At 37.8% G+C, this 26,648-nt stretch overlaps 1 protein-coding gene across 5 annotated transcripts in view; it reads left to right on the top strand.

Annotated features, from left to right (window-relative positions):
* LOC145510248 (histone-lysine N-methyltransferase SETMAR-like) overlaps positions 1–26,648 on the top strand; it is a 57,073-nt gene that overhangs the window by 1,004 nt on the left and 29,421 nt on the right. The window contains exons 1-4 of one of the 5 annotated variants that reach the window (XR_014056919.1): positions 115–1,217; positions 3,792–3,853; positions 10,851–10,874; positions 24,753–24,828. Coding sequence is in view for 2 of the 5 variants with exons in the window: in XM_081500999.1 (XP_081357125.1) it covers positions 3,846–3,853; positions 10,851–10,874; positions 24,753–24,828 (108 nt within the window). In the remaining 3 variants the exon portion in view is untranslated. Of the gene's footprint in view, positions 1–114; positions 1,223–3,791; positions 3,873–10,850; positions 10,875–24,752; positions 24,829–26,648 lie in introns of those variants that run through there. The other 4 variants (XR_014056918.1, XM_081501000.1, XM_081500999.1 and 1 more) reach the window with 4 other exon arrangements.

The following is a 26,648-nucleotide window of genomic DNA, read 5'->3' as shown; positions in this document are numbered from 1 at the left end:
GCGTCCCTCCGTTTCAGTTGCCGCGGCGGCGGCCGCCGAGCGCGTTCCCTCCGCCCTCCATCTCGCGCGTGCGCGCGCCCTCTCAGCCGTTGGCGCGTCAACAGCCCACGGCCCAGGCCTTAAGGCGCGTCTGAGGAGGGGGCTCCCTGCGGCTTTTTTGCCCGCCCTTCCTGCAACCACCGTCTGTAGCGCCCCCGGGAGGACTTCTCGGTTGTTGGGCTCTGAGGGCGGAAGCCAGGCTCTGGCGGGGACGGAACCGTGTAGGGCCTGCGTCAGCTCCAACTTAGGGCCCTCAGCGTCGTAGTCTGTGTCGCTACCACCCTGTCACCCGCCACCACCCGCCCCCCCCAACTCTCCACCGTTCCGCTTGCATCTCTTAGGAGGCGACAGGCCTTTCATCTCCCGGGAGGGTCTCACCTTGGCCTTCAGATGCCAGCCGAGAGGAGCTGGAGGGGCAGGCTTGGCATAAGGAAGAAAGGGGCTAGACCAGGTTCAGGCTCTAGCCCCAGGAATCCTTGACAGGAAGCGTGGGGTTGCTGCCCAGCCTCCCACGCAGTGTAGGTGAAACTGGGCCCCTTTGAGGGACTGTGACTAAGGACAAAACCCTGATAAATAATATTTATGCGTCCTTGGGCCAAGAGAGAGAGAGTAAAACGGATGAGTTAATTTTTATAAATTGCTATGCTAGGGCTAAATGCAAAACTACAAGATGTCCTTCTAAAAGTTTTCTTGAAATCTTACCAGGTTTGACAAGACTTTTGATACAAGTTAACTTTTTCCTTCACTTTGTATGCTGTCACATCTCATTCTTGCAACACTGCGTACATAGAAGACAAATCAGTTGAAAATGATTGGCTGCAAAAGAAGCAGAAAACAGCTTTACTTACATCTTTATTATTTAAATAGCTCTCTGAAAAGTCAATCTGTGATTTAAGAAAACTTAGTCAATGTTTTAGTTTACTTGAGTATATTTTATTTTGAAGTAACTTAGCAATACACTGAGATACTCTTTATTAGGCAATAGATTTTTTATGTTTTGATTTTAAGAGCAGGCTTCTAAACTCACTTAGGACTTTTCCAAGAAACTTATCTTGCTCAGCCTTAGAGGCAAGTAGGAGAGAGGTGAAATTAACCCCATTTTATTGATGAGAAAATGGAGCTGCATAAATACGTCAGTTGTTGAGAGTTGCAAGCAGTCTTGTCACCGATGAAGGGAAGCACCGTAGGTCTATTATTACCTGCTTTATCCATTAAACTAGAGATTTCTCAGTAGTTTACTTTTGGGTATCTCTTGATCCCCCGCCCCACCTCCCCTACCCCCCACCCCCAACGCACACACTTATGTATTGTAGGCAGTAACTCATGTCTGAGAGAAACAAGTTTGGAGACAGATTGCTGGAGACCCCAAATCACATATCACTAAAAAGTTTGAATTTGAAAATTTCTGCCATAGAAAATTACAACTCAGCAATAATTTATTGTGGAACAAACTTCCATATTAACAAAATAGCAAAATGTTTATTAATCCCTAGTTAGATGAGAAAATTTCTGTTACAGGCTTCAGAATGATGGGTCATTTCATTTGAATTGCTTCTTTATGCACCTCATCTTTAGGTGGCAGCACTACTATATAAATATGTTCAAAACTACAGTCTTCTGCAACTTGATATAGTAGAGTGTTTTGTCCTAAGTGCTTCCAACTATATTGTGAAGATTAGAAGCTGGTGAAAATATGAAATCATAGCTGAGAATTAGAATACTTAGGAGGCTCCAGAGGAGGAAAAACAGGTTTTCAGAGAAATGAATACATGGAGTTACTAAGGGAAAATATTATAAAGGTGTGTGGTTTTTTTTTTAACTTTTAACTTTTTTATTTTTTAGCTATATGAGGAGAAAGTAGCATCTTTAAAGATCTCATATTGAAACAGCACAAGATAACCTTCCAAAGCAAACCATAGTTTCTCAATACTACATTTTTTTCAAGTATTTGGAAGTTTAGAGTTGTGAGTGGTATAGTTGCCAGTATTCACTATAATTTTTAAATTCAGTTGCAATTTTCCTCATTAATTACATTGCATCAAACTTATGAAGATCCTGAATAGGACCTTGTTGTTGACCCTTGTGGAAGAGAATAACTCATCTTGGCCCCTTTTCTTGCTTCCTATATTTTTCATGTAAAAAAAATCATTGCTCAAACTCCAGTGAAAAGACAAACAAGTGTAAAATGATAGCAATTTACAGATATTCTGTATCTTAATTTCTCCCATATTTTTTGAGGGTAATGAATTGGGATGTATGGGGGTTATTTGGACCAAGAGTTTCCTAAGTAGAACTTTGTTGTAATTAATCTTGTATATTTACAGTAGTTCTTCCTGTACCCCTATATCCAAGCAACAAAACAAAATTGACTTTACATGCATTTCAAAATAGACTGTATTAGGTTTACAATTATAAATACAACCACCAAGAAATATAGAGGTATGACCATCAGGAGTGGGAAATCAAATCATTTCTGAGTAGGTGATGAAATGTTAATAAAGTCTTTCTTGATGGCAGCTTCCATTTTTCTCAAGTCAAACTTGGAGAAGGAGTCTCAAGCAAATTGGTAGAACTCAAACTCAGCAGTATTATGTTAAGAATTTAAGCTCTCTTGCACCAGCAAATCATGCAGCCTGGGGGCCTTTAGCTCCAAACTTCTGCCAACTCCATTTTGGCAGTAGTGTTGTGTTGAACAAAGTTTGCACGTGTTTGGGGTGTGAAGTGGTTCCTCAGGCATTTATTGGTTTTATTCCAGTTTAGGGACTTGAAGACAAGGGTCAGAAGCATGAGGCTTGTATAGTTCATATGTGCCCTGAAACAGACTATGCTAGTGATCTTGAATTTTCACTTAAACAAGAGTAGCTTTCTTTGTTGGTGTCTGAGTTATTGAAGTGGACCCTTTAGTTTACGCCTTAAGTGCTCACATGATATTCAACCAGTTCTCAGAAGCAGTTCTCAGGATTCTCTCTGTTGAGGGTATAGAGCTGTGGAAAAATTACTCCTCATCCTCTTACCCACAATATCAGTAAAATGTAGCCTACTAAATAATAATATGCAACTTAAGAGCAAAAGGGCCAGTAATTATTTAAGCTTTACCTCCTTGTCAAATTATATGTAACTGTGAGTCTCTGATCTTTTTTTGTATCAATTGTCTGACTTCAGCTTTTTTACCTACCTCCTCCCATCATGGAGTCATTGGTTAACAACACCTGGTCCAGATATGTGTGCTAATTTGTCTTATTTCAGAGGTCCCTTGTCCTGTTGGAAATGTATATAAACAATCTCAGTTTCTATTTTTTTTTTTCGAGTAATTCTAATAGAAAAATCCGTGTGTAATCTGAAGTAACAGAATTTGAAAGCCGTTAAGAATGCTGTTAGGGCTTCCCTGGTGGCTCAGATGGTAAAAGAATATGGCTGCAATGCAGGAGACCTGGGTTCAATTCCTGGTTGGAGAACTATGATCCCATGTAGCACAGGGGAATTATGATCCCACATACCATGGGGCAACTAAGCCTGTATGCCGCAGCTAGACGAGAAGCCTGTGAGATGCAATGAAGAAACAGTGCAGCTACAAATAAAACAAATAATAAAATAATTTTTTTAAAAAAAGTAATTCCCAACTCTAACATGAATGAAGTTGGAGAAGAAAGCTGGGCCTTTCCAAAGAGTGGATCTATTGGACTAGAAAGTACCGCTGAACTTTGTTACACATTTTATGGTGACCCCAAAACTCCTTTGCTTGCTTACCTTAGGTTATCAACGTGTTGCCATTTTATTACATGGAGCAAGGCTGAATACATACATTCATGAGTAGGTATGTACATACATCTGAGGCCAATTTAGGCCATTTTTACAACCCAGTCCAGTAGCACTTGGCAATTAGATGAAAATCAGTTGTGTTTATTTCTGTAGTAAGTAAAATATGTCAAGGGGAAAATCTAAATACATCATGGGAAAAACACAGAGGGAGTTCTTTTAATACTTTGTGTTATATAGAGTTTTTGTCTTTCAAATAGAACTTTTCATCTTGTCTGCTTACTCAAAATTAATTATTAACTGTAAATATAGTTGAATGATTAGTTTTTACTTTCTAGATATTATTGATAAATCGATTTTACTTGATAAGTATGTGGATAAAGGAATGTTTTTAATTACTATTTTAGAATCTCATTACTATACATATTACATAAGCATACTACAGCTAATGCTTAGTTTAGATTTTTTTTTTTCCCTTGAACTTCCTTTTGGAAAGTAAATACTAGCTGCTACTTCAGAACTGGTTCTTGAAACCCACTGCTATTTATCAATCAGCCTTATTTTCTTAAGTCATTTATTGAACAGTATCAATGCCTATTTGCCAGACATTGTTTTAGGTGCTTGAACAAAACAAAATCCTTGCTCTCATAGTTTCCAGTCTAGCGAGACAAATAATGTAATAAACTCATATATAATATGGTGCTAAATAATAAGTGTTAAAAAGAAAAAAATACAGGTAAGAGGAAAGTTTCTGTGTGATTGTGTATGAATGTGTATGTGCATGTCTACCACTTGACATTTTAAATAGAGTGATCAAAGAAGTCTCTCTGAAGAGGTAACATATGATCAGAGACCTGAAGTAGTCATGGGAAGATCTGGGGAGATGTTCCAGGTGTTATGTTCTAGGTGTTTATTTATGCCACATAAAGTCAGTCACTCAAGTATAATTCAGGTAACATGTATAATCCAGATATACATCATATTAGGTATACATTTTTTTTCTAAAGAGAAAAAAGAAACTCATTAGGTTTTCAGAAAAGTTTTTCATTTAATCCCAGCATTGCTCTAGATTTCCCATGATTATTATTCCTTTATTTAATACAATAAAGATTTATGGCTCTACAGATAAAGCTTCATAGTCCCTCCTTATCTGCAGTTCCAAAATCAAAAAACTTTTTTCTTAATTCATTTTGTGGCAGATATGGATCTGAATTGACATGACTGTTTAAAGTTTTCATTAATTCCATTTGGTGTGGCTATTGATACATTTCATTATGGAAATATGTGTTTGATTAAGATATGCTGCCCAGGACAATCTAAGTTAAATAAAACATAGGTAGCATAATACCTTACATTCCTAAAATATGAAAGGAATTTTAATTCAGAAACACATCTGGCCCCAAGGATTTGGGATAAAAGATTGTAGACCTGTATCAGATTTCTTCTTGGTTCTCTGATTAAATATCATCTTGGTGTTAGTCTTTAGATATTTTTTATTCAAAAGTATAGGGTTTATATAATGCTCTTATTATATGCCTAGCACTGTGTAAATACTCTCTATTATCTCATAAAATCCTCACAACAACCTTATGAATAAATTCTATTATTCTTGTTTTATAGATAAGGAAATTGAGCTACACAGAGATTAAGAAACCTGCTAAAAATCACACAGCTACTAAGTGACACTTCCCTGGTAGCTCAGATGTACAGGATCTGCCCACAATGCAGGAGACCTGGGTTCGATCCCTGAATTGGGAAGATCCCCTGGAGGAGGGTATGGCAACCCACTCCAGTATTCTTGCCTGGAGAATCCCCATGGACAGAGGAGCCTATGGGTGCAATCCATGGGGTCTCAAAGAGTCAGACATGACTGAGCAACTAAGCACAGCACTAAGTGACAAAGCTAAGAACTGAACATAGACAATTTTCCTTCATAGTTTGCAATCTTTGCCACTAGACTAACTCTCTCTCTTTCTATCCTTTTCACTCTCCCTTCTTCTTTGGAGAAGTTTTGATTATAAGCCCTTTCTAAGAGCGTGGGTTCTCCCTTCTACTCTGAAGTATCAGACATCCCAACTTTACATTTTATTTACAAGCAAGTATCTATCAATAACTTTTTTCATTTTATTTGCTCCTGCTATAATTTCAGCCATTTCTATTTCAAGTTAACATTGGAAATTTACTTATTCTCATTCTCATTCTGATAAGTTTCCAGATTAACATCATCTTTCACCATCCTTTTCACTTGAATATCTTTGGACAATTATGAGACACCTCCCTTATTATTGTGATCTTGTCAGATGTCAGATCACATAAAAAGTTTGGATCTAGTTTATTGAGCAGTAGCATCTGCCAAATAAACCTCTGTCACTGCATTGTAAGTTTCTCTCACTCAATGAATTACATAGCTTCCTTCAGATCATTTTATTCTAGGCATATTAAGTTTATGTTTTGGGGTTGGAATTATGTTTTCATTAGTTTGTCCCCAGATAAGAGTTCCTCCATAAGTAATTACAAACTGCAATAGTTTCTGTTATTATTTATTTACTTATTATTTGTTGAGTACCTAAAATCACAAGATTGATTGAGTATATATCATGAAGTTGGGCAAAGACTATTATAGGTAGGGTCAATTTGAGTAAGTATATTACATTGAACTTTCCAAGAATCTATTCTTGATTGTTCCAGAGAACCATTGTAAAACACTAAACAAATCACTTTAGTTGTTCTCTGTGAAAATTAATGTGTTATCCTTGAATACAAAGATGAAGGTTCTGACACACACTAAGTAAAGCATTATCTTCTGTGTAATGCTGATAGACATTCTGAGCCAAACACAATTTCTCTGGGGTCACTCAACAACTCATGTATGCTAAGTTTAGGGGTGCAGTTCATGGCCACTAGATCTAAAAAGGAATTAAACCCATCAATTTTACCTCATTAGCATATTGCAGAAGCAAATGAGCCAACAAGTCAGTTATTAAATTGCTGAGAAGGTAGAGAGACTGAATAAATATGTGTGCATTGTTGGGACTGGCTATAAAGTACATCAGTTTATTATTTGAGAAATCGAGGGCTTTACCAAGGCTTTCCTTGTGTAACTTTCTGTCTGCTGAAGGGTCCAAAAGATGAGATTTTTTTTTTTAAGACCGTGCCCTGGAGACGCAGCTTTTCTCCACTTCAGTTCAGTTCAGTCACTCAGTCGTGTCCGACTCTTTGCTTCCCCATGGACTGCAGCACGCCAGGCCTCCCTGTCCATCACCAACTCCCAGAGTTTACCCAAACTCATGTCCATTGAGTCAGTGATGCCATCCAACCATCTCATCCTCTGTCATCCCCTTTTCCTCCTGCCCTCAATCTTTGCCAGTATCAGGATCTTTTCAAATGAGTCAGCTCTTCGCATCAGGTGGCCAAAGTATTGGAGTTTCAGCTTCAACATCAATCCTTACAGTGAACACCTAGGACTGATCTCCTTTAGGATGGGCTGGTTGGATCTCCTTGCAGTCCAAGGGACTCTCAAGAGTCTTCTCCAACACCACAGTTCAAAAGCATCAGTTCTTCGGTGCTCAGCTTTCTTTACAGTCCAACTCTCACATCCATACATGACTACTGGAAAAACCATAGCCTTGACCAGATGGACCTTTGTTGGCAAAGTAGTGTCTTTGCTTTTTAATATGCTGTCTAGGTTGGTCATAACTTTCCTTCCAAGGAGTAAGCATCCTTTAATTTCATGGCTGCAGTCACCATCTGCAGTGATTTTGGAGCCCTCAAAAATAAAGTCAGCCACTATTTCTACTGTTTCCCCATCTATTTGCTATGAAGTGATGGGACCAAATGCCATGATGTTAGTTTTCTGAATGTTGAGCTTTAAGCCAACTTTTTCACTCTCTTCTTCCACTTTCATCAAGAGGCTCTTTAGTTCTTCTTCACTTTCTTCCATAAAGGTGGTGTCATCTGCATATCTGAGGTTATTGATATTTCTCCCAGCAATCTTGATTCCAGCTTGTGCTTCCTCCAGTCCAGCATTTCTCATGATGTACTCTGCATATAAGTTAAATAAGCAGGGTGGCAATATACAGCCTTGATGTACACTCCTTTTCCTATTTGGAACCAGTCTGTTGTTCCATGTCCAGTTCTAACTGTTGCTTCCTGACCTGCATACAGATTTCTCAAGAGGCAGGTCAGGTGGTCTGGTATTCCCATCTCTTTCAGAATTTTCCACAGTTTGTTGTGACCCACACAATCAAAGGCTTTGGCATAGTCAATAAAGCAGAAATAGATGTTTTTCTGGAACTCTCTTGCTTTTTCTATGATCCAGTGAATATTGGCAATTTGATCTCTAGTTCCTCTGCCTTTTCTAAAACCAGCTTGAACATCTGGAAGTTCACGGTTCATGTATTGCTGAAGCCTGGTTGTAGAATTTTGAACATTACTTTGCTAGTGTGTGAGATGAATGCAGTTGTGCAGTAGTTTGAGCATTCTTTGGCATTGCCTTTCTTTGGGATTGGAATGAAAACTGACCTTTTCCAGTCCTGTGGCCACTGCTGAGTTTTCCAAATTTGCTGGCATATTGAGTGCAGTACTTTCACAGCATCATCTTTTAGGATTTGAAATAACTCAGCTGGAATTCCATCACCTCCACTAGCTTTGTTTGTAGTGATGCTTCCTAAGGCCCACTTGACTTCACCTTCCAGGATGTGTGGCTCTAGGTGAGTGATCACACCATTGTGATTATCTGGATCATGAAGATCTTTTTTGGGCTTACCTGGTGGCTCAGAGGCTAAAGAGTCTTTCTGCAGTGTGGGAGACTGGGGTTTGATCCCTGGGTTGGGAAGATCACCTGGAGAAGGAAATGGCAACCCACTCCAGTATTCTTGCCTGGAGAATCCCCATGGACAGAGGAACCTGGTAGGCTACAGTCCATAGGGTCCCAAAGAGTTGGACATGACTGAGCAACTTTCTCCACTAGTTCTGCAATATTCCATATTCCTCTTGCCCAGCACAAAAATTTAAGGCACACTGCTAATATTTACCAAGATGTAACAGTGTTTTGGGGTAAAGATCTTAATATTTACAATTTATCTCAACTGTATATAAACAAACTTTAATGAATTCATGTGATGAACTACTTTTTTAGCTCTTCTATTTCCCCTAATTTTCCGTTAGGCGAAACCTCCTCTATTCAGTGTAGTGGTCAAGAATGTGGGCTGAGTAATCATATCTCCTAGATTCAAAACTCTGCTTTCAAATTCCTAACCTTGTGACTGGGAAATTACTTAACCTCTATAGACCCCAGTTTCCTCATTTATCAAATGAGGGTAATAATGCCAACTGCCTCATAGGTATGTTGTATGGGTTAAATTAGTTAATTCATAAAAAGCATTTGGAAGAGGATCTGCCGTATAGTAAGTATTCCATAAATGTGAACTCCCACCCACTGTAGCACCAACTCTTCTTGCCCTTCATTCAAGGTCCAAGCCAAGTTCTCCATTTTTTATTTTTTTTGCTTCTGATTTCAGGCTCACGGGTGTTGGCCTGAGATTAAGACTGTCCTCTTTCTCACTACTACATTAGCCAACTACATTGTTCTTGAAAACCTCCAAGTATTCTTTCCTTTTCTAGGTTTTGGGCCATTTACTCTTATCTGAACAACTCTTTATGGGTTCTGTAGAGAAGTATCTCTTCCATTTACACATTGTAAAGTTTTTCTCTGATTACTAGAATATGAATTCCTTGAGAGTTCGGACTGTGTCTTAATTATCTCTATTATTTCCATCCCTTCCTCCTCCCTGCTGCACAGTCTAAGTTAAAGAAAAGTGGAAAAAGAAAAAAAAGAATTAACCCATTTAGCCTTTGTATTTTTTTTGCTCATTTTATCCTGAGTATTGTATTCTGAACCTCCAGTTTTCTGGCAAAATGTCTTGCTCCTTTTACCTCTGAAAGTTTTAATTTCACCTAGTGATGCTAGATCCCATCTTGGATCATCATTTCCTGGCAGGTAAGAGATTCAATTTATCACACAATCTATTCATGCATTAAAAAAATTCCCATTTAATTCACTTAGAATTTAATTTCACTTAAAATTCTTTTGGCTCCAGTTAGATTGATTTTTTTAAATTTAATTAATATATTTATTTTTGGCTGTGCTAGGTCTTTGTTGTTGCACATGGGTTTTCTCTAGCTGTGGTGAGCCAAGGCTACCACTCTTCGTTATGGTATGTGGGCTTCTCACCATAGTGACTTCTCTTGTTGCAGAGCACAGGCTCTGGGGCATTGGGCTTCAGTAGTTGAGGCGCATGGGCTTACTTGCCACGTGGCTTGTGGATCCTTCTTGAGTTCATGGCCATCTGACCAGGGATCGAACTTTTGTCTCCTGCATTAGCAGGAAGATTCTTTACCACTGAGTCACCAGGGAAGCCCTAGACTGATTACTGTCTTTAAAAATCTATCAGTATTTTTGAGAGGGGTACTGTTTTGCTGAACTCTGTCTCATTCCTTGTTTGAAGATAGGGCCATATCACCCTAAATTTCTTTCTTTTTCTTTTTTTGAATAAATTTGACATGTTACATTGTATAAGTTTAAGGTGTGCAACATGTTACTTTGATACATTTATATATTGTAATAATGATTGCCAAGGTAGCAGTAGTTATAACATTATATCATATAGTGCTTGCATGGGCGCTAAATTGCTTCAGTCATGTATGACTCTTTGTGACCCTATGCACTGTAACCCACCAGGCTCTTCTGTCCATGGGATTTTCCAGGCGAGAATACTGGAGTGGGCTGCCATTTCCTCCTCCAGCGGATCTTCCTGACCCAGGGATTGAACCTGTGGCTCCTACATTGCAGGCACATTCTATCACTGAGCCACCAGGGAAGGCCATATACTACAATAGTACTGTCCATATTCATTAGACTCTACTGTGCATTAGACTGTATGGTTTATTTACTACTCATTCAAGCTTGTACCCTTAAACACCATCACTCTTACCCCCTTATCCCTACCCCAACCCTGGTAACCACCATTTTAACTCTCTCTCTTTTTTTTTTACAGGTTTAACTTTTTTAGATTCTATGTGTAAGTAATATCATTACTCTCAGTTTCTTTACATGCAGAATATGATTCAGCTCTCACTTGGAAGAGATGAGGATAAATTAGATCATGCTCTTAAATTTTTTTCTTTTTAATATATGCAAAAAATACATGTAACACTGGAAATTCCCTGGCCCTCCAGTGGTTAGAACTAGGTGATTTCACTATGGAGGGCTTGGGTTCAATCCCTGGTTGGGGAACTAAGATCCCACAAGCCACGACATGGCACGGCCAATATATGTACATGTATATAGTATATATAATAATATATATTAATGTATAATAATATATGTAACATTTTAGGTATGAAGCTTAATCATATAATTAACTACCCAATCCAAGAACTAGAATATTTCCCCATAAATTGTATCTACAATTGTGTTTCTCCTCTATCTCTTCCCCTTGCACTCAGAGATAACCAGTATCCTAAATTTAGTGCTATCATTCCACTGCTGTTTTTTTTAAATTTAGTTTTATCACAAATGTATATGTGCTGAAACAATACATTGTTTGATTTGTATTTTTTGAGTTTTATGAAAGTACACTCATTCAATATATAGTTTTCTGAGATTTGCCCTTTTAACATTTTGTTTCCAAAATTCATTCATGTTGTTGTGTGTAATGATTGTTGATTTTCAGTGCCATAGAGCATTCTATTGTGTGAATATATCACAATCTGTTTTCATGTTGATACATAGTTGGGTTGTTTCTAGACTTTTAAATAATTATAAACATTGTTGCTATAAAAATTTTGACGTACACCTCAGGGTCACACATGCAAGTATTTTTCTTGGTCATTTACCTAGAAGTAGGGTTGTTGGGCTGTAGAGTATGCAAATATTTACTATGGTGAAATAATTAATGCCAAACAGTTTTCTACTCTTCCCAACATTTGTAAGAATTCTTCAGTTCAGTTCAGTTCAGTCACTCAGTCATGTCTGACTCTTTGCTACCCCATGGACTGCAGCACACCAGGCCTCCCAGTCCGTCACCAACTCCTGGAGTTTACCCAAACTCATGTCCACTGAGTCGGTGATGCCATCCAACCATCTCATCCTCTGTTGTCCCCTTCTCCTCCTGCTTTCAGTCTTTCCCAGCATCAGGGTCTTTTCCAATGAGTTGGCTCTTTGCATCAGGCGGCCAAAGTACTGGAGTTTCAGCTTCAACAATCAGTCCTTCCAATGAACACTCAGGACTGATCTCCTTTAGGATGGACTGGTTGGATCTCCTTGCAGTCCAAGGGACTCTCAAGAGTCTTCTCCAACACCACAGTTCAAAAGCATCAATTCTTCAGTGCTCAGCTTTCTTTACAGTCCAACTCTCACATCCATACATGACTACTGGAAAAACCATAGCCTTGACTAGACGGACCTTTGTTGACAAAATAATGTCTCTGCTTTTTAATATGCTGTCTAGGTTGGTCATAGCTTTTCTTCGAAGGAGCTAGAGTCTTTTAATTTCATGCCTGCAGTCACCATCTGCAGTGATTTTGGAGCCCCCCCAAAATAAAGCCTTTCACTGTTTCCACTGTTTCCCCATCTATTTGCCATGAAGTGATGGGACCAGATGCCATGATCTTAGTTTTCTGAATGTTGAGCTTTAAGCCAGCTTTTTCACTCTCCTCTTTCACTTTCATCATGAGGCTCTACTTACTCTTTAATATCTGGTATTATTACCCTTAATATTTTGCAAGTTTAGTGGAGGTAAAATGGTATATATCTACTTTTTATAGGATGGAAGAAAGTCATCTTTACCTAAAGCTTTTTAAACTTCCTCTTCCTTTTTATATTAAGAGCTTACAGCCTCATTTGACATTACTGTGCCTGGGAATTACTTTGAGAGAAAGTCATTTATTTGTGTGATAGTTTCCAAGGGTATAAAAACTGCTAACTGGATAGTTTGAATATTGCTTTTCAGTTGATCTAGTGTAGATACCAAATTATACACGAACTAATATTTCTTGTTAATACTCTGCAGAAATGGAAATATACAAAATTGTATTATTTACTATTGACTCATCATAAATTAATCTAGTCTTGAATTTATACCTGTCCATAAAACTGTTTTAAGTAAAAAGCTCTGCAATGTGTTGATCTGGAATATTTTCACTGAGTGAAGTTTAGTAAAGATATCTTTGTATATTTTCTTGTATTTTCAATTTACCAGAGATTCAACTTGCCCTCTTTTGACACGGTTACATGATGCAATGCAAATTAATCTCTCAAAGAAATTTCAAAACTCCAAATGTTCATCTTACTACTGTTACCCACTGAACTGACCCATACACAATAACCAGGAAAATAAGTCAAAACAGATGGTGCCCTAAAATGTGTTTGTGTGTTTTTTAATTGAAAAAGTCATCTTGTATATAAATGGTTTCATCAGTAACTAAAAATACATGGAGATGGAAAAAGAATTCAAAACAAATGGCATATATATATAATTATATATAAATAATATATAATGTAATAATATTATATATGATATATAATTATATATATAAAGAAGAACTTTTATAGCTCCTTGTGTTTATTATCTTATCAAATAAAAATATCAGTTTGTCATTTGTCTATTTTTTTTTTGCCTTTGAATGAAAGGTTTTTGAAGGCAGGGACTGTGTGTTTGTTTTATGTTTCTTTATTATATCTTTAAATATAATGTCATATCTCAAAGGGAAACTTGGAGAATATTAATTGAATGCAAAAGTCCCATCTCTAGCTTTAATATTTGTTGACTGACAAAATAACTGAGTGAATATTCATGACCAAACCATGAGAAAGCTGCAGTATTTTCTTCTTTATTGTACTATGTATCTATTTTTGGAAATAATCATTCATCTGAGTGATTGCATTTATGCCATGTGAGTGTTTTCAACTTTATTTATATAGCTAATATTTTGTTTAGTCAAGTTGCTGTCAGTCATTTGTTTCTTTCAATGTTATCTTTTAAAACCAAGTGTTAAACCTCCTTTCCTTATTCCCATAAGGCCAGATATTCACTACCATACTGATCAAGGAACATCAGGTGCTGCTGAAGTAAGAATAACTCCTGCCAAAGCTCCCTCTGAGTGGGGGAGGGGGTGTCCTTTATACCAAGCCACATAAGTGAGCTTTATGTTTGTTTTTGTTACCTTGTAAGTGGTGATATACAAGGCAAAGCTAAAGGTTTAAGCTTTTACTTCTAACATGGATTGCAACATGACAACATCCTCACTGCCACAGGCAGCCTTCAAGGAGGCCCTGATTCCTGCCTTCTGGTATTTATACCCTCTTCCCTGTTGTATGGGAGCTTCCCTAGTGGCTCAGATGGTAAAGAATTTGGCCACAACGTGGGAGACCTGGGTTCAATCCCTGGGTCGAGAAAATCCCCTGGAAAAGGGAAAGGCTACCCACTCCAGTATTCTGCTTGGAGAATTCCATAGACAGAGGAGCCTGGCAGGCTACAGTCAATGGGGTTGCAAATAGTCAGATACAACTGGGTGACTAACACTTTTCCCATTGTATGAGGATTGTTCTGTCTGTAAACAGAATGTGGCAGAAATAGTGGCATGTCACTTGGAAGATTAGCTTATAAAAAACTTCAAGGACCCAGGGAACACAGGCGAAGTTAGAATCTCAGCTAGTTCAAGAAGGAACTGAGGTTGGGACTTAGACCCTGAGCCAAGAAGGCCCAGGTCTTTGTTTCTTGGACCTAAAAAAGTGAGAGAGAGAAAAACCTGGACATAATATAATGTAATTAGAAATAAGTAGGAATTTCACTGAAAGATAGTAAAAAAAAGAGAGCACTTAATAAAAAATAAATGAAATACTAATCCATGCTACAAGATTGTTGAACCCTAAAGACAAGCTAAGTGAAAGAAGCCAGTCTCAAAAGACCACATATTGTATGATTCCATTTATAAGTAATGTCCAGAATTGGCAAATCTATAGAGACAAAAAGTAGAATGATAGTTGCCTAGACTGAAAAGGTTGGGAGTGGGGAGTTTGGAGTGTGATGGCTTAGTTCAGGGTTTCTTTTAGAAGTGCTGAAAATGTTCCAAAATTTATTGTGATGATTGTTGCAAATCTCTGTAAACATACAAGCCATTGGATTGTACACTTTGAATGTGTGAATTGTACGGTATATGAATTACAGTTGACCCTTGAACAACACAGGGAGTTAGCGTGCTGACCTCTGTTCCTTCCCCACACTGGCCCCACCCCACACAGTCAAAAACTTGTGTGTAACTTCATATGTATCTCAATAAAGTAGTTTTTGTACAGAAGAACTATACAAAAAGATCTTAATGACCTGGATAACCATAATGGTGTGATCACTCACCTAGAGCCAGACATCCTGGAATATGAAGTCAAGTGGGCCTTAGGAAGCATCACTATGAATAAAGCTAGTGGAGGTGATGAAATTCCAGTTGAGCTATTTCAAATCCTGAAAGTTGATGCTGTGAAAGTGCTGCACTCCATATGCCAGCAAATTTGGAAAACTCAGCAGTGGCCACAGGACAGGAAAAGGTCAGTTTTCATTCCAATCCCAAAGAAAGGCAATGCCAAAGAATGCTCCAACTACCACACAATTGCACCCATTTCACATGGTAAAAAGAAATGCACAAAATCCTCCAAGCTAGGCTTCAGCATTATGTGAACTGAGAACTTCCAGATGTTCAAGCTGGATTTACAGAAAGCAGAGGAACCAGAGATCAAATTGCCAACATCTGTTGGATCATAGAAAAAGCAAGAGAATTCCAGAAAAATATCTACTTCTGCTTCATTGACTATGCTAAAGACTTTGACTGTGTGGATCACAACAAACTGTGGAAAATTCTTAAAGAGATGGGAGTACCAGACTACCTCACTTGCCTCCCAAGAAACCTATATGCAGGTTAAGAAGCAACAGTTATAACTGGACATGGAACAATGGACTGGTTCAAAATTGGGAAAGGAGTGTGTCAAGGCTGTATATTGTCACTCTGCTGATTTAACTTATATGCAGAGTACATCATGCAAAATGCCAGGCTGGATGAATCACAAGCTGGAATCAAGGTTGCCAGGAGAAATATCAGTAACCTCAGATACACAGATGACACCACCCTTATGACAGAAAGTGAACAGGAATTAAAGAGCCTCCTGATGAAGATGAAAGAGGAAAGTGAAAGCCTGGCTTAAAACTCAACATTCAAAAAACTAAGATCATGGCATCCAGTCCCATCACTTCATGGCAAATAGATGGGGAAACAATGGAAACAGTGAGAGACTTTCTTTTCTTGGGCTCCAAAATCACTGCAGATGGTGACTGCAGCCATGAAATTAAAAGATGCTTACTCCTTGGAAGAAAAGCAATGACAAACATAGATAGAGTATTAAAAAGCAGAGATACTACTTTGCCAACAAATGTCTGTCTAGTCAAAGCTATGGTTTTTCCAGTAGTCATGTATGGTTGTGAGAGCTGGACAATAGAAAAGGCTGAGCACTGAATAATTGATGCTTTTGAACTGTGGTGCTGGAGAAGATGCTTGAGAGTCCCTTGGACTGCAAGGAAATTGAAACAGTCAATCCTAAAGGAAATCAGTCCTGAATATTCATTGGAAGGACTGATGCTTAAGCTGAAACGCCAGTACTTTGGCCACCTGATTCGAAGAGCCGACTCATTGGAAAAGACCCTGATGCTGGGAAAGATTGAAGGCAGGAGAAGGGGATGACAGAGGATGAGATGGCTGGATGGCATCACCACCTCAATGGACATGAATTTGAACAAACTTCAGGAGATGGTGAAAGACCAGGAAGCCTGACCTGCTGCAGTCTATGGGATCGCAAAGAGTCAGACACGACTGAGCAACTGAACAACAACAAAAAGTTGTTTTTTAAAAAATCTGCATCTTCTCTCATGGACTTTCTCTCTCTTCTGTCACTTGTTCTGGAGGAAGCCAGTAGCTAAGTCTTGAAGACAGACACCCTACCTGTGGAAAGACTTATGAGGTTTCCAGCCAACAGCCAGTGAGAAACTGAGACCTGCCAATAACTTTGTAAATAATCTTTGCTAATCCTATCGATGGAAAGTGGCATTTTGTTGAAGTTTTAATTTTCAGTTTTCTATTACGAGTGATATTCAGCATATTTGTTTCTATATTATCTACCACACTATTAGATAAGTAGAAAGATAGCATAGAATTGCCCGGGTTCAAATCATGGCTAGATTAGGGCTTTGGACAAGAATCATAACTTTTGTAAGCCTCAACAAAATTGGGATAATAATAATATTTACCTCATAGGACTCTAAGAGGAAAGGCATAAATTGTTTAATACATGCAAAACATTTAGAATTGTGCCCAGAACATAGTAAGTTCTCAGTTTTAACTTTTATTATTATTACTGTGTATCTTCAAGTATCCAATGAACATAGATGAAGATGATCAAGGCCATATTTAAATCTTCTTGTATTTTAAGTTCAATATGTTTATTTTCCTATCTTTTAAACAGGGTAATTGAGTCATAGAGAAGGAAATGTGATTTATTCAGTCATGTAGCACTGTCAGGGAACCATATGTGCTCAGTTGGTCAGTCGTGTCTGACTCTTTGAGACCCCATGGACTGTAGTATGCCAGGCTCCTCTGTCCATGGAATTTTCCAGGCAAGAATTCTGGAGCGGGTTTCCATTTCCTCCTCCAGGGGATCTCCCAACCCAGGGATCGAACCCGCATCTCCTGTGTCTCTTGTGTTGACATGGGGATTCTTTACTGCTGAGCCACATGGGAAGCCCATACAAAATTGTCAAGGAACCTCGAGTAAGGCTCAAATCTCTTAGTTCTCCCTCACCCCCTTCTTTTTTACAGATCAGTTATTGGTATTATATTATTATTGATATACATTGGAAGCGTGGGTTGCATATTCAGGGGAGCAGTTTTAGATGCATCATACATATGACTCTATATTTCTGCTACATTTCATTGGCTGTTAAGGTAGACAACTTATCACTACTATATTCATTGAAAGCCCAGATTATTTTGAACATATTATGAAGATGGACCATACTCTAAGAAATTCACTTGATCGAAGCCTAATTGATTTCTAGTCTAACTTGAACTAAGTAAAAGATAGGATTACATATTTGAGAAGTACTAAGTTCTAGCTACAACATAAACACTTAGAGGGCAAGCAGTTTAGGTCCATAGTCTAAGAAGTCTGATTGTAATCTCATTTCTACTCCCATATGCTCAAACAAATTATCCTTAGTGGTAATTTGCTCCCTTGATATGAAAAAAATGACATTCCCTAAATTACTTTCATCCTGTCCCACATCTGCTTTAAAAACTATTTTTCCCCAGTGGCCCATCATAGGGAAAATCTTAATTTCTAAGCTTGTCACATAGGATCATTAGTAACTGGCCCCAACAGACCTAAATAATATAGGATTCTTTTGTTGCATATGACAGAAAACCTAACTTAAAATGGCTCATGTTATGGAAACCTCTTGGCTAACATAACTGCAAAGACTATGGGTCCATTGGTTTCAGTCATGCTTTGATCCAGGGACTGGATGGTATCAGTGGGACTTATTCCTTCTCTTAATCTCTTGGTTCTTTCTTCTGCTATGTTGAATCATTTCCTGGCACAAAGTGCTCACCTTTCAGCAGCTCCAAGTTCATAGCATTGTTACTATTAGCAATTTCAGAAGAAAAGACCAGACCATGTGGCTCTCTCAGTAAAAGTTTATTATGTCTTATTGCCTATTCCTGAGTCATCTCTGCAATTTGAGAACTATGACATTCACTTAACACGTGACCAGTTCTAAGTTACATATTCACTCCTGAACTGTGCTGTGCTGATGCGCTCAGTCGTGGCTGACTCTTTGCGACCCCATGGACTGTAGCCCTCCAGGTTCCTCTGTTCATGGAATTTTCCAGGCAAGAATACTGGAGTGGATTGCTACCCAAAGTTCATCTAGACAGAAAAGAGGGAGAGAGTGATTTGCAAGAGGAAATTAGGGTCATAATACCAGAAGAAGTTTAAAGGGATACAGAGCAGCAAAAACAATTGTCTTCTCTAAGACTTCCTAACTTATTTGTTGCTGTACTTCCCTCTATAAATCTCTGCTCATCTAGGTCAGTCTACTTATTTCTCCTGATACATCATGCACATTCTCATCTTTTCCACGCAGAGGGTTGTGATTTCCTCCAATTTAAGTACTACTCATTTTTAAAATTTCTCATGGAGTCTCTCATGGATCTGTCGATCTTTCCCTCTTGAGAATTCATAGCTAGACCACTCAAGTAAGTATGCATGCATGCGTGCTAAATGACTTCAGTTGCGTCTGACTCTTGTGACCCTATGGACCATAGCCTTCCAGGCTCCTCTGTCCATGGGATTCACCAAGCAAGAATACTGGAGTGGGTTGCCATTTCCTTCTCCAGGGGATATTCCCGACCCAGGGATCGAACCTGCATCTCTTATGTCTCCTACATTGGCAGGTGGGTTCTTTACCACTAGCGCTACCTGTGAAGCCCAAGTAAGTATATCAGGATGCAAATAAATCAGAATGATGTTATCATGAGAATAATCTTCAGTTCTCTGTGTGTGTGTATGTGTGTGTGTGAAATAAGGTGCAAACTCTGATAATGGTTAAGTATGGAACTTGATTATGCATACACATTAGTCTGACATGCTACACAATGTATAATAACACATCGCTGTTCTGTGGTATCATAGTTAAGAACTGCTAATTTCTACTACTCACCTGGTTTTTCCTAAGTCAGAGCTGTTGACTCTTACTGTATTATTTTTCTAATGTATTCATTTTATATGATTTTAAAACACATCACAAAATTGGAAAATATTGCTGAAAACTTCACACCTATATTGCTTTTTAGCTTTTCACATGTCATATCTCAGTCCCAACCAGATTAGGAATTTCTTTGTGCTTTTGTCTGCATTAAATAGGCAGTTAATAAATATTTGTAAATGAATGAATTAAAAGACAAATTCATGATGGGAAATACTACAAAAAATAGTTCTAGATAATTATAGTGGCAATTTAACAGATCTATTAAGGAAAAAAAGAAATCTTCCTATTATTAAACTTGCTGCACTTTGGTGTTCCCATAATGTTTTATTCACACTTTCATTATTGCACTTACAATGTTAGATTATAATTTATCTTTTTAAATAACTGTCTCCTAAACTCTGAGTAGTCAGAGCACAACATCTGAATTGTCTTCCTTTTTGTAATCCTGAGATGTAGTCGGTGTCCAGTTAATGCTTATGGAAAGAATAAATGACAAAATTTGAGATCAAAATACTGCTTTTACAACCTGCTAAAAAGAATATATCTCTTTACTCCTTCAGTCTTGAATATATTTTAACTTGATTTTCCTTAAAATCCATTTATACTAGAAGCAATGGGTAAGTCTGGCTGGTTATTTTAGGCTAAGAGACATAGTTGACTATACTTTGGTGAGGTAACTATACTCTGAGGTCTAGTCACCAATTGATATTTAGACAGTAGCAACCTGACCCGTTCTTGAGCAACGAAATAACATGGTAGTAGTAAAGAGATATTGCTCTCTCACTGAGGCTGTGTAATTAGAAGACTCTTACATTAATCTGAATATGAGAGCATAAGACCTGATGAAAGGTAATAGAAGTGATAGAGAAGAAAAGAGGAAACACATTCCATATATACATTTGTATTACTTTGATTTTGTTTTCTGATCTCAAAACAATGCTTTGATTTTAAACAAGAGTTCCAAGACTATTCAGTGGGGAAAAAATAATCTTTTTGGTAAATTGTAATGGAACAACTGGATATCCACATGCAAAGGAATAAAGTTAGACCTCTACCTCACAGCATATACAAAAATTAATTCAAAATGAATCAAATATAGGTATCATTATATTTAATAAGAGCTAAAATTATAAAACTTTTTAAGGAAAAAATGTCAAACTTTCATGACTTTGGATGTGACAGTTGTTTCTTAATTATGACATCAAAAGCACAAGCAATATAAGAAAAAATAGACAATTAGGCTTCATAAGAATGAAAATCTTTTGTGCATCAAAGGACATTATCAAAAGAATGAAAAGACAATCCACAGGATGGGAAAAATATTTGTAAATCATATATCTGATAAGGGTAAGTATTCAGAATATATAAAGAACTCTTAAAAATCAACAATAGAAAGACAACTCAATTTAAAAATGGGCCAAGAATTTGAATAGACATTTCTCCAAAGAATATATACAAATGGTCAACAAGAACACAAGATGCTCAGCATCATTAGTCATTCAGTTCCATTCAGTCACTCAGTCATGTCTGACTCTTTGCGACTCCGTGGACTGCAGCACGCCAGGCTCCACGTCCATCATCAACTCCCAGAGCTTGTTCAAACTCATGTCCATCGAGTCAGTGAAGCCATCTTAACCACCTCATCCTCTATCGTCCCCTTCTCCTCTTGCCTTCAATCTTTCCCAGCATCAGGGTCTTTTCCAATGAGATAGCTCTTCGCATCAGATGGCCAAAGGATTGGAGTTTCAGCTTCAGCATCAGAGCTTCCAATGAATATTCAGGATTGATTTCCTTTAGGATTGTTGACTGGTTTGATTTCCTTGCAGTCCAAGGGACTCTCAAGAGTCTTCTCCAAACCACAGTTCAGAAGCATCAATTTTTGGTGCTCAGCTTTCTTTATGGCCCAACTCTCACATCCATACATGACTGTTGGAAAAACCAAAGCTTTGACTAGACAGATCTTTGTCAGTGAAGTAATGTCTCTGCTTTTTCATATGCTGTCTAGGTCTGTCATTGCTTTTTTTCTAAGGAGTAAGCATCTTTTAATTTCATGGCTGCAGTCACCATCTGCAATGATTTTGGAGCCCAAGAAAAGAAAGTCTGTCACTGTTTCCATTGTTTCCCCATCTATTTGCCATGAAGTGATGGGACTGGATGCCATGATCTTAGTTTTTTGAATGTTAAGTTTTAAGCCAGGTTTTTACTTTCCTCTTTCACCTTCATCAGGAGGCTCTTTAATTCCTATTCACTTTCTGCCATAAGGGTGGTGTCATCTGTGTATCTGAGGTTACTGATATTTCTCCTGGCAACCTTGATTCCAGCTTGTGATTCATCCAGCCTGGCATTTTGCATGATGTACTCTGCATATAAGTTAAATAAGCAGGGTGACAATATACAGCCTTGACAGGCGCTATGCTGTGCTAAGTCACTTCAGTCATGTCCCATTCTTTGCAACCCCATGGGTTGTAGCCTCCCAGGATCCTCTGTCCATGGAATACTCTAGACAAGAATACTGGAGTGGGTAGCCATTTCATTTTCCAGGGGATCTTCCTGACCCAGGGATCAAACCTGCGTCTCTTACATCTCCTGCACTGGCAGGCAGGTTCTTTACCATTAGCACCACCTGGGAAGCCTTGACATACTCCTTTCCCAATTTTGAACCAGTCCTTTGTTCCATGTCCAGTTCTAACTGTTGCTTCTTAACCTGCATACAGATTTCTCAGGAGGCAGGTAAGGTGGTCTAGTATTCCCATCTCTTTAAGAATTTTCCACAGTTTGTTGTGATCTACACAGTCAGTGGCTTTGGCGTTGTCAATAAAGCAGAAGTAGATGTTTTTCTGGAACTCTCTTGCTTTTTCGATGATCCAGTGAATGTTGGCAATTTGATCTCTGGTTCCTCTGCCTTTTCTAAATCCAGCTTGAACATCGGGAAGTTCTCAGTTCATGTACTGTTGAAGCCTAGCTTGGAAAATTTTGAGCATTACTTTGCTAGCATGTGAGATGAGTGCAATTGTGTGGTAGTTTGAACATTCTTTGGCATTGCCTTTCTTTGGGATTGGAATGAAAACTGACCTTTTCCCGTCCTGTGGCCACTGCTGAGTTTTCCTAATTTGCTGGCATATTGAGTGCAGCACTTTCACAGCATCATCTTTCAGGATTTGAAATAGCTCAACTAGAATTCCATCACCTCCACCAGATTTGTTCACAGTGAAGCTTCCTAAGGCCCACTTGACTTTGCATTCCAGGATGTCTGGCTCTAGGTGAGTGGTCACACCATCATGGTTATTTGGGTCATAAAGATCTTTTTTGTATAGTTCTGTGTATTCTTGCCACCTCTTCTTACTATCTTCTGCTTGTGTTAGGCCCATACTATTTCTGTCCTTTATTGTGTCCATCTTTGTATGAAATGTTCCCTTGGTATCTCTAATTTTCTTGAAGAGATCTCTAATCTTTCCCATTCTATTGTTTTCCTCAATTTCTTTGCATTGATCACTTAAGAAGGCTTTCTTATCTCTCCTTGCTATTCTTTGGAACTCTGAATTCAGATGAATATATCTTTCCTTTTCTCCTTTGCCTTTTGCTTCTCTTCTTTTCTCAGCTATTTGTAAGGCCTCCTCAGACAACCATTTTGCCTTTTTGCATTTCTTTTTCTTGGGGATGGACTTGATCACACCCCTGTACAATGTTCCAAACCTCCATCCATAGTTCTTCAGGCACTCTGTCTATCAAATCTAATCCCTTGCATTCATTTGACACTTCTAGTGTATAATCGTAAGGGATTTGATTTATGTCATAGTTGAATGATCTAGTGGTTTTCCCTACTTTCTTCAATTTCAGTCTGAATTTGGCAAAAAGGAATCATTTGGCATTAGTCATTAGGGAAATGAAAATCAAAACCAAAATGAGATACCACTTCATACCTAATAGAATGGTCATTTTAACAACAATAAAAAGAATAGAAAATAACAAGTGTTGATAAGGATGGGGAGAAATTTGAACTCTATACATTGCTGATGGGAAGGCAAAATGGTATAGCCCACTGTAGAAAACAGTTTGGCATTTCCTCAAGAAGTTAAATACAGAATTGCTACGTGATCTGACAATTCCACTCCTGGATATACGGTGGACCTTTGCACAACACAGGTTTAAGCTTCCATGGTCCACTTATATATGGATTTTTTTCCCGAATAAATATGTACTACAACACAACAGGAACTAAGATTGGTTGAATCTGAGAGTGTGTAACCATGGATATGGAGGGACTGTAAAGATATATGTGAATCTTCACCTGCTTGTGTTATTCAAGGGTCAATTGCCTGTCTAAAAGAATTGAAAACAGATGTTCCAGCAAAAACTTGTACAAAAGTGTCCATAGCAGCCGAAAAGTAGAAACAACCCAAATGTGCACCAACAAATGACTTAATTAACTAAATGTGTTGGGGCCTCCCAGGTGGCGCTAGTGATAAAGAACCCCCTTGCCAATGCAGGAGACATAAGAGACATGGGCTCAATCCCTGGGTTGGGAAGGTCCCCTGGAGAAGGAAATGGCAACCCACTCCAGTATTCCTGCCTGGAAAATCCTATGGACAGATGAGCCTGGAGGGCTACAGTTCATAGGTTGCGAAGAGTCAGACAGGACTGAAGTGACTTAGCATTAGCCATAGAAAGGAATAATATTCAGTCATATAAAAGGATTAAATAATAATATATGCTACAAATAGATGAAGCTTAAGAGTGTTATGCTAAAGGAAGGAAGCTAAGCACAAAGGGCCAAATATTTCTGTTTATATGAAATATCTAGAACAGGCAAATCTGAATACTGAGATATATCAGTCTGTAAGGACCAATAGAGTTAGAAAGCAGCTTAGTGGTTGCCAGGAGCTGAGGGAAAAAGGAACCAGGAAATTACTGCTTAAAGGGGATGAGATTTTTGTTTGGGATGATGAAAAACTAGATGGTCATGATGTTTGCACAACATTGTAAATGTAATTGATGCCATTAAATTGCAAACTTCAAAAGATTAAAATTGTAAATTGAATGTTGTATGTATTTTACCACAATAAAAATGTAATGCCTTACTCTTTGGTCCAGAAATTTCAATTTTAGGAATCTACCCAGAAGAAATAATGGGATGGATGTGAAGATACAGTCAAAAGAATGCTCATTGGTGAGTTATTTAGAATGTTAAGAAAAGTGGGACAGTCCAGAAGTAGAGTGTTGGCTTAGTAAATTATAACATATCCTATTATGGAATATTATGCAGTTATAAAAATCATATTGGAGAATACTTTATGGACATGGAGAAATATTCTGGATAATATGTCAAACAAACAAAAACATAGATCACAGAGCAAATGCAATGATCATCTTTTTCGTAAGAAAAACACTGCAAAAGGACCAGAAAGTTATAAACCAAAAGGTTAACAATAGTTACTTTGGATATTGAAGTTACAGGTAAATTTTGATAGTGTTCTTTTACTTTTTTGTGTATTTCTAAGTTTTCTACTCTGAAAATGGATAATTTTTGTAACTTGAAAGAATAAATGAGTGCTATTTATAGCAAGAAAACTATACCAACATCCTTATAAAAATCTTAAAAAAACTTTTTAAAGAAGAAAATAAAAATCATCTAGTATCCCACTACTTAATGAGAAATTCTATAATTAGCATGTTTTCTTTTGCATGTGCTATTGCTTACTTTCACACTCACTTTGTGTGTATGTGATATATATGAGTTAATAAATCCACATAAGTATAGGGTATATTAATTACTTCAGTTACTACATATCAATAACTATAAATTAATATTTTATATAAAAGAACTATATGACCATTGTAAAAATTTAAATGGTTATTGAAGTACTTTATAAAAGTCTACTGTTCGCCTAGTCTTCTTCCAATCCTACTCTAAACGACTACCAATATTGATATCATTCCAGAACATTTTAATCATAAATATCATATGTACATTATATATAAGTCTATCTTATTCTTTTTAATAGCTATCAGAGTTCTACATTGTGTGAACTTTTAAAATTTTATTTATTTTTAATTGAAGGATAATTGCTTTACAATATTATATTGGTTTCTGCGATACATCAGCATGAATTGGCCATAGGTATACATATGTACCCTCCATCTTGAACCTCCCTCCAACCTCCCACCCCTTCCCACCCCACTAGGTTGTTACAGAGTCCTGGTGTGAGTTCCCTGAGTCATACAGCAAATTCCCATTTGCTGTCTATTTTGCATATGGTAGTGTTCCACATTGTATGAATTTACCATAATATATTTAACCAGTCTCCTAATGATTGACATTTGATTACTTCCAAGACTTTTTTTTTTTTTTTTGGTTCTACCAGTTTATTGCTACCAACCCATCTCCCTCCACCCTCAGGCACGCGTGCTCAGTCATGTAACCCCATGGACTGCAGCCCACCAGGCTCCTCTGTCCGTGGACTTTTCCAGGCAAGAATACTGGAGTGGGTTGCCATTTCCTTCTCCACCAAGACTTTTTTTAATGGCTATTAGAACAATGGTAATGGAGCTCCTCTGTTCATATATATCTGCATGCTTATCATAATATTTCTCCAGATGCATATGACATTTTAAAGGCAGAAATGATAAGACTTGTTGACAGGTTTGTTAAGAAGCCTGATTTTTTCAGTTCAGTCAAGAGTTGAATTACACATTAATTCATACATAACAAAATTTATAAAACTCTGAATTACAAACTAGGATGCCAATTTGGCAAGTTATAGTAAGAGGTATATCTGTTTGAAACTAGAAATCCATTCTCCAAAACTCCCCTTCTGTTGGTTACACATCATCCAATGACCAGAAATTTGCTTCAAAAACTGGGTATTATACAATAAGGAGGTGAAATGCACCAGGTGGATTTTTCTTGAGCTGTGAAGATTTGAGTCATCCTTCTTCACTGAACTATCTACCTTTCACATAGATTGCAAAACTCCGCCCTTTAGCTAG

Source organism: Giraffa tippelskirchi, chromosome 6 (assembly GCF_054371585.1).
Source record: "Giraffa tippelskirchi isolate mGirTip1 chromosome 6, T2T-mGirTip1v1.2.pri, whole genome shotgun sequence".
NCBI classification, from domain to species: Eukaryota; Metazoa; Chordata; class Mammalia; order Artiodactyla; family Giraffidae; genus Giraffa; species Giraffa tippelskirchi.
This window is presented reverse-complemented; position numbering and strand designations above follow the sequence as displayed.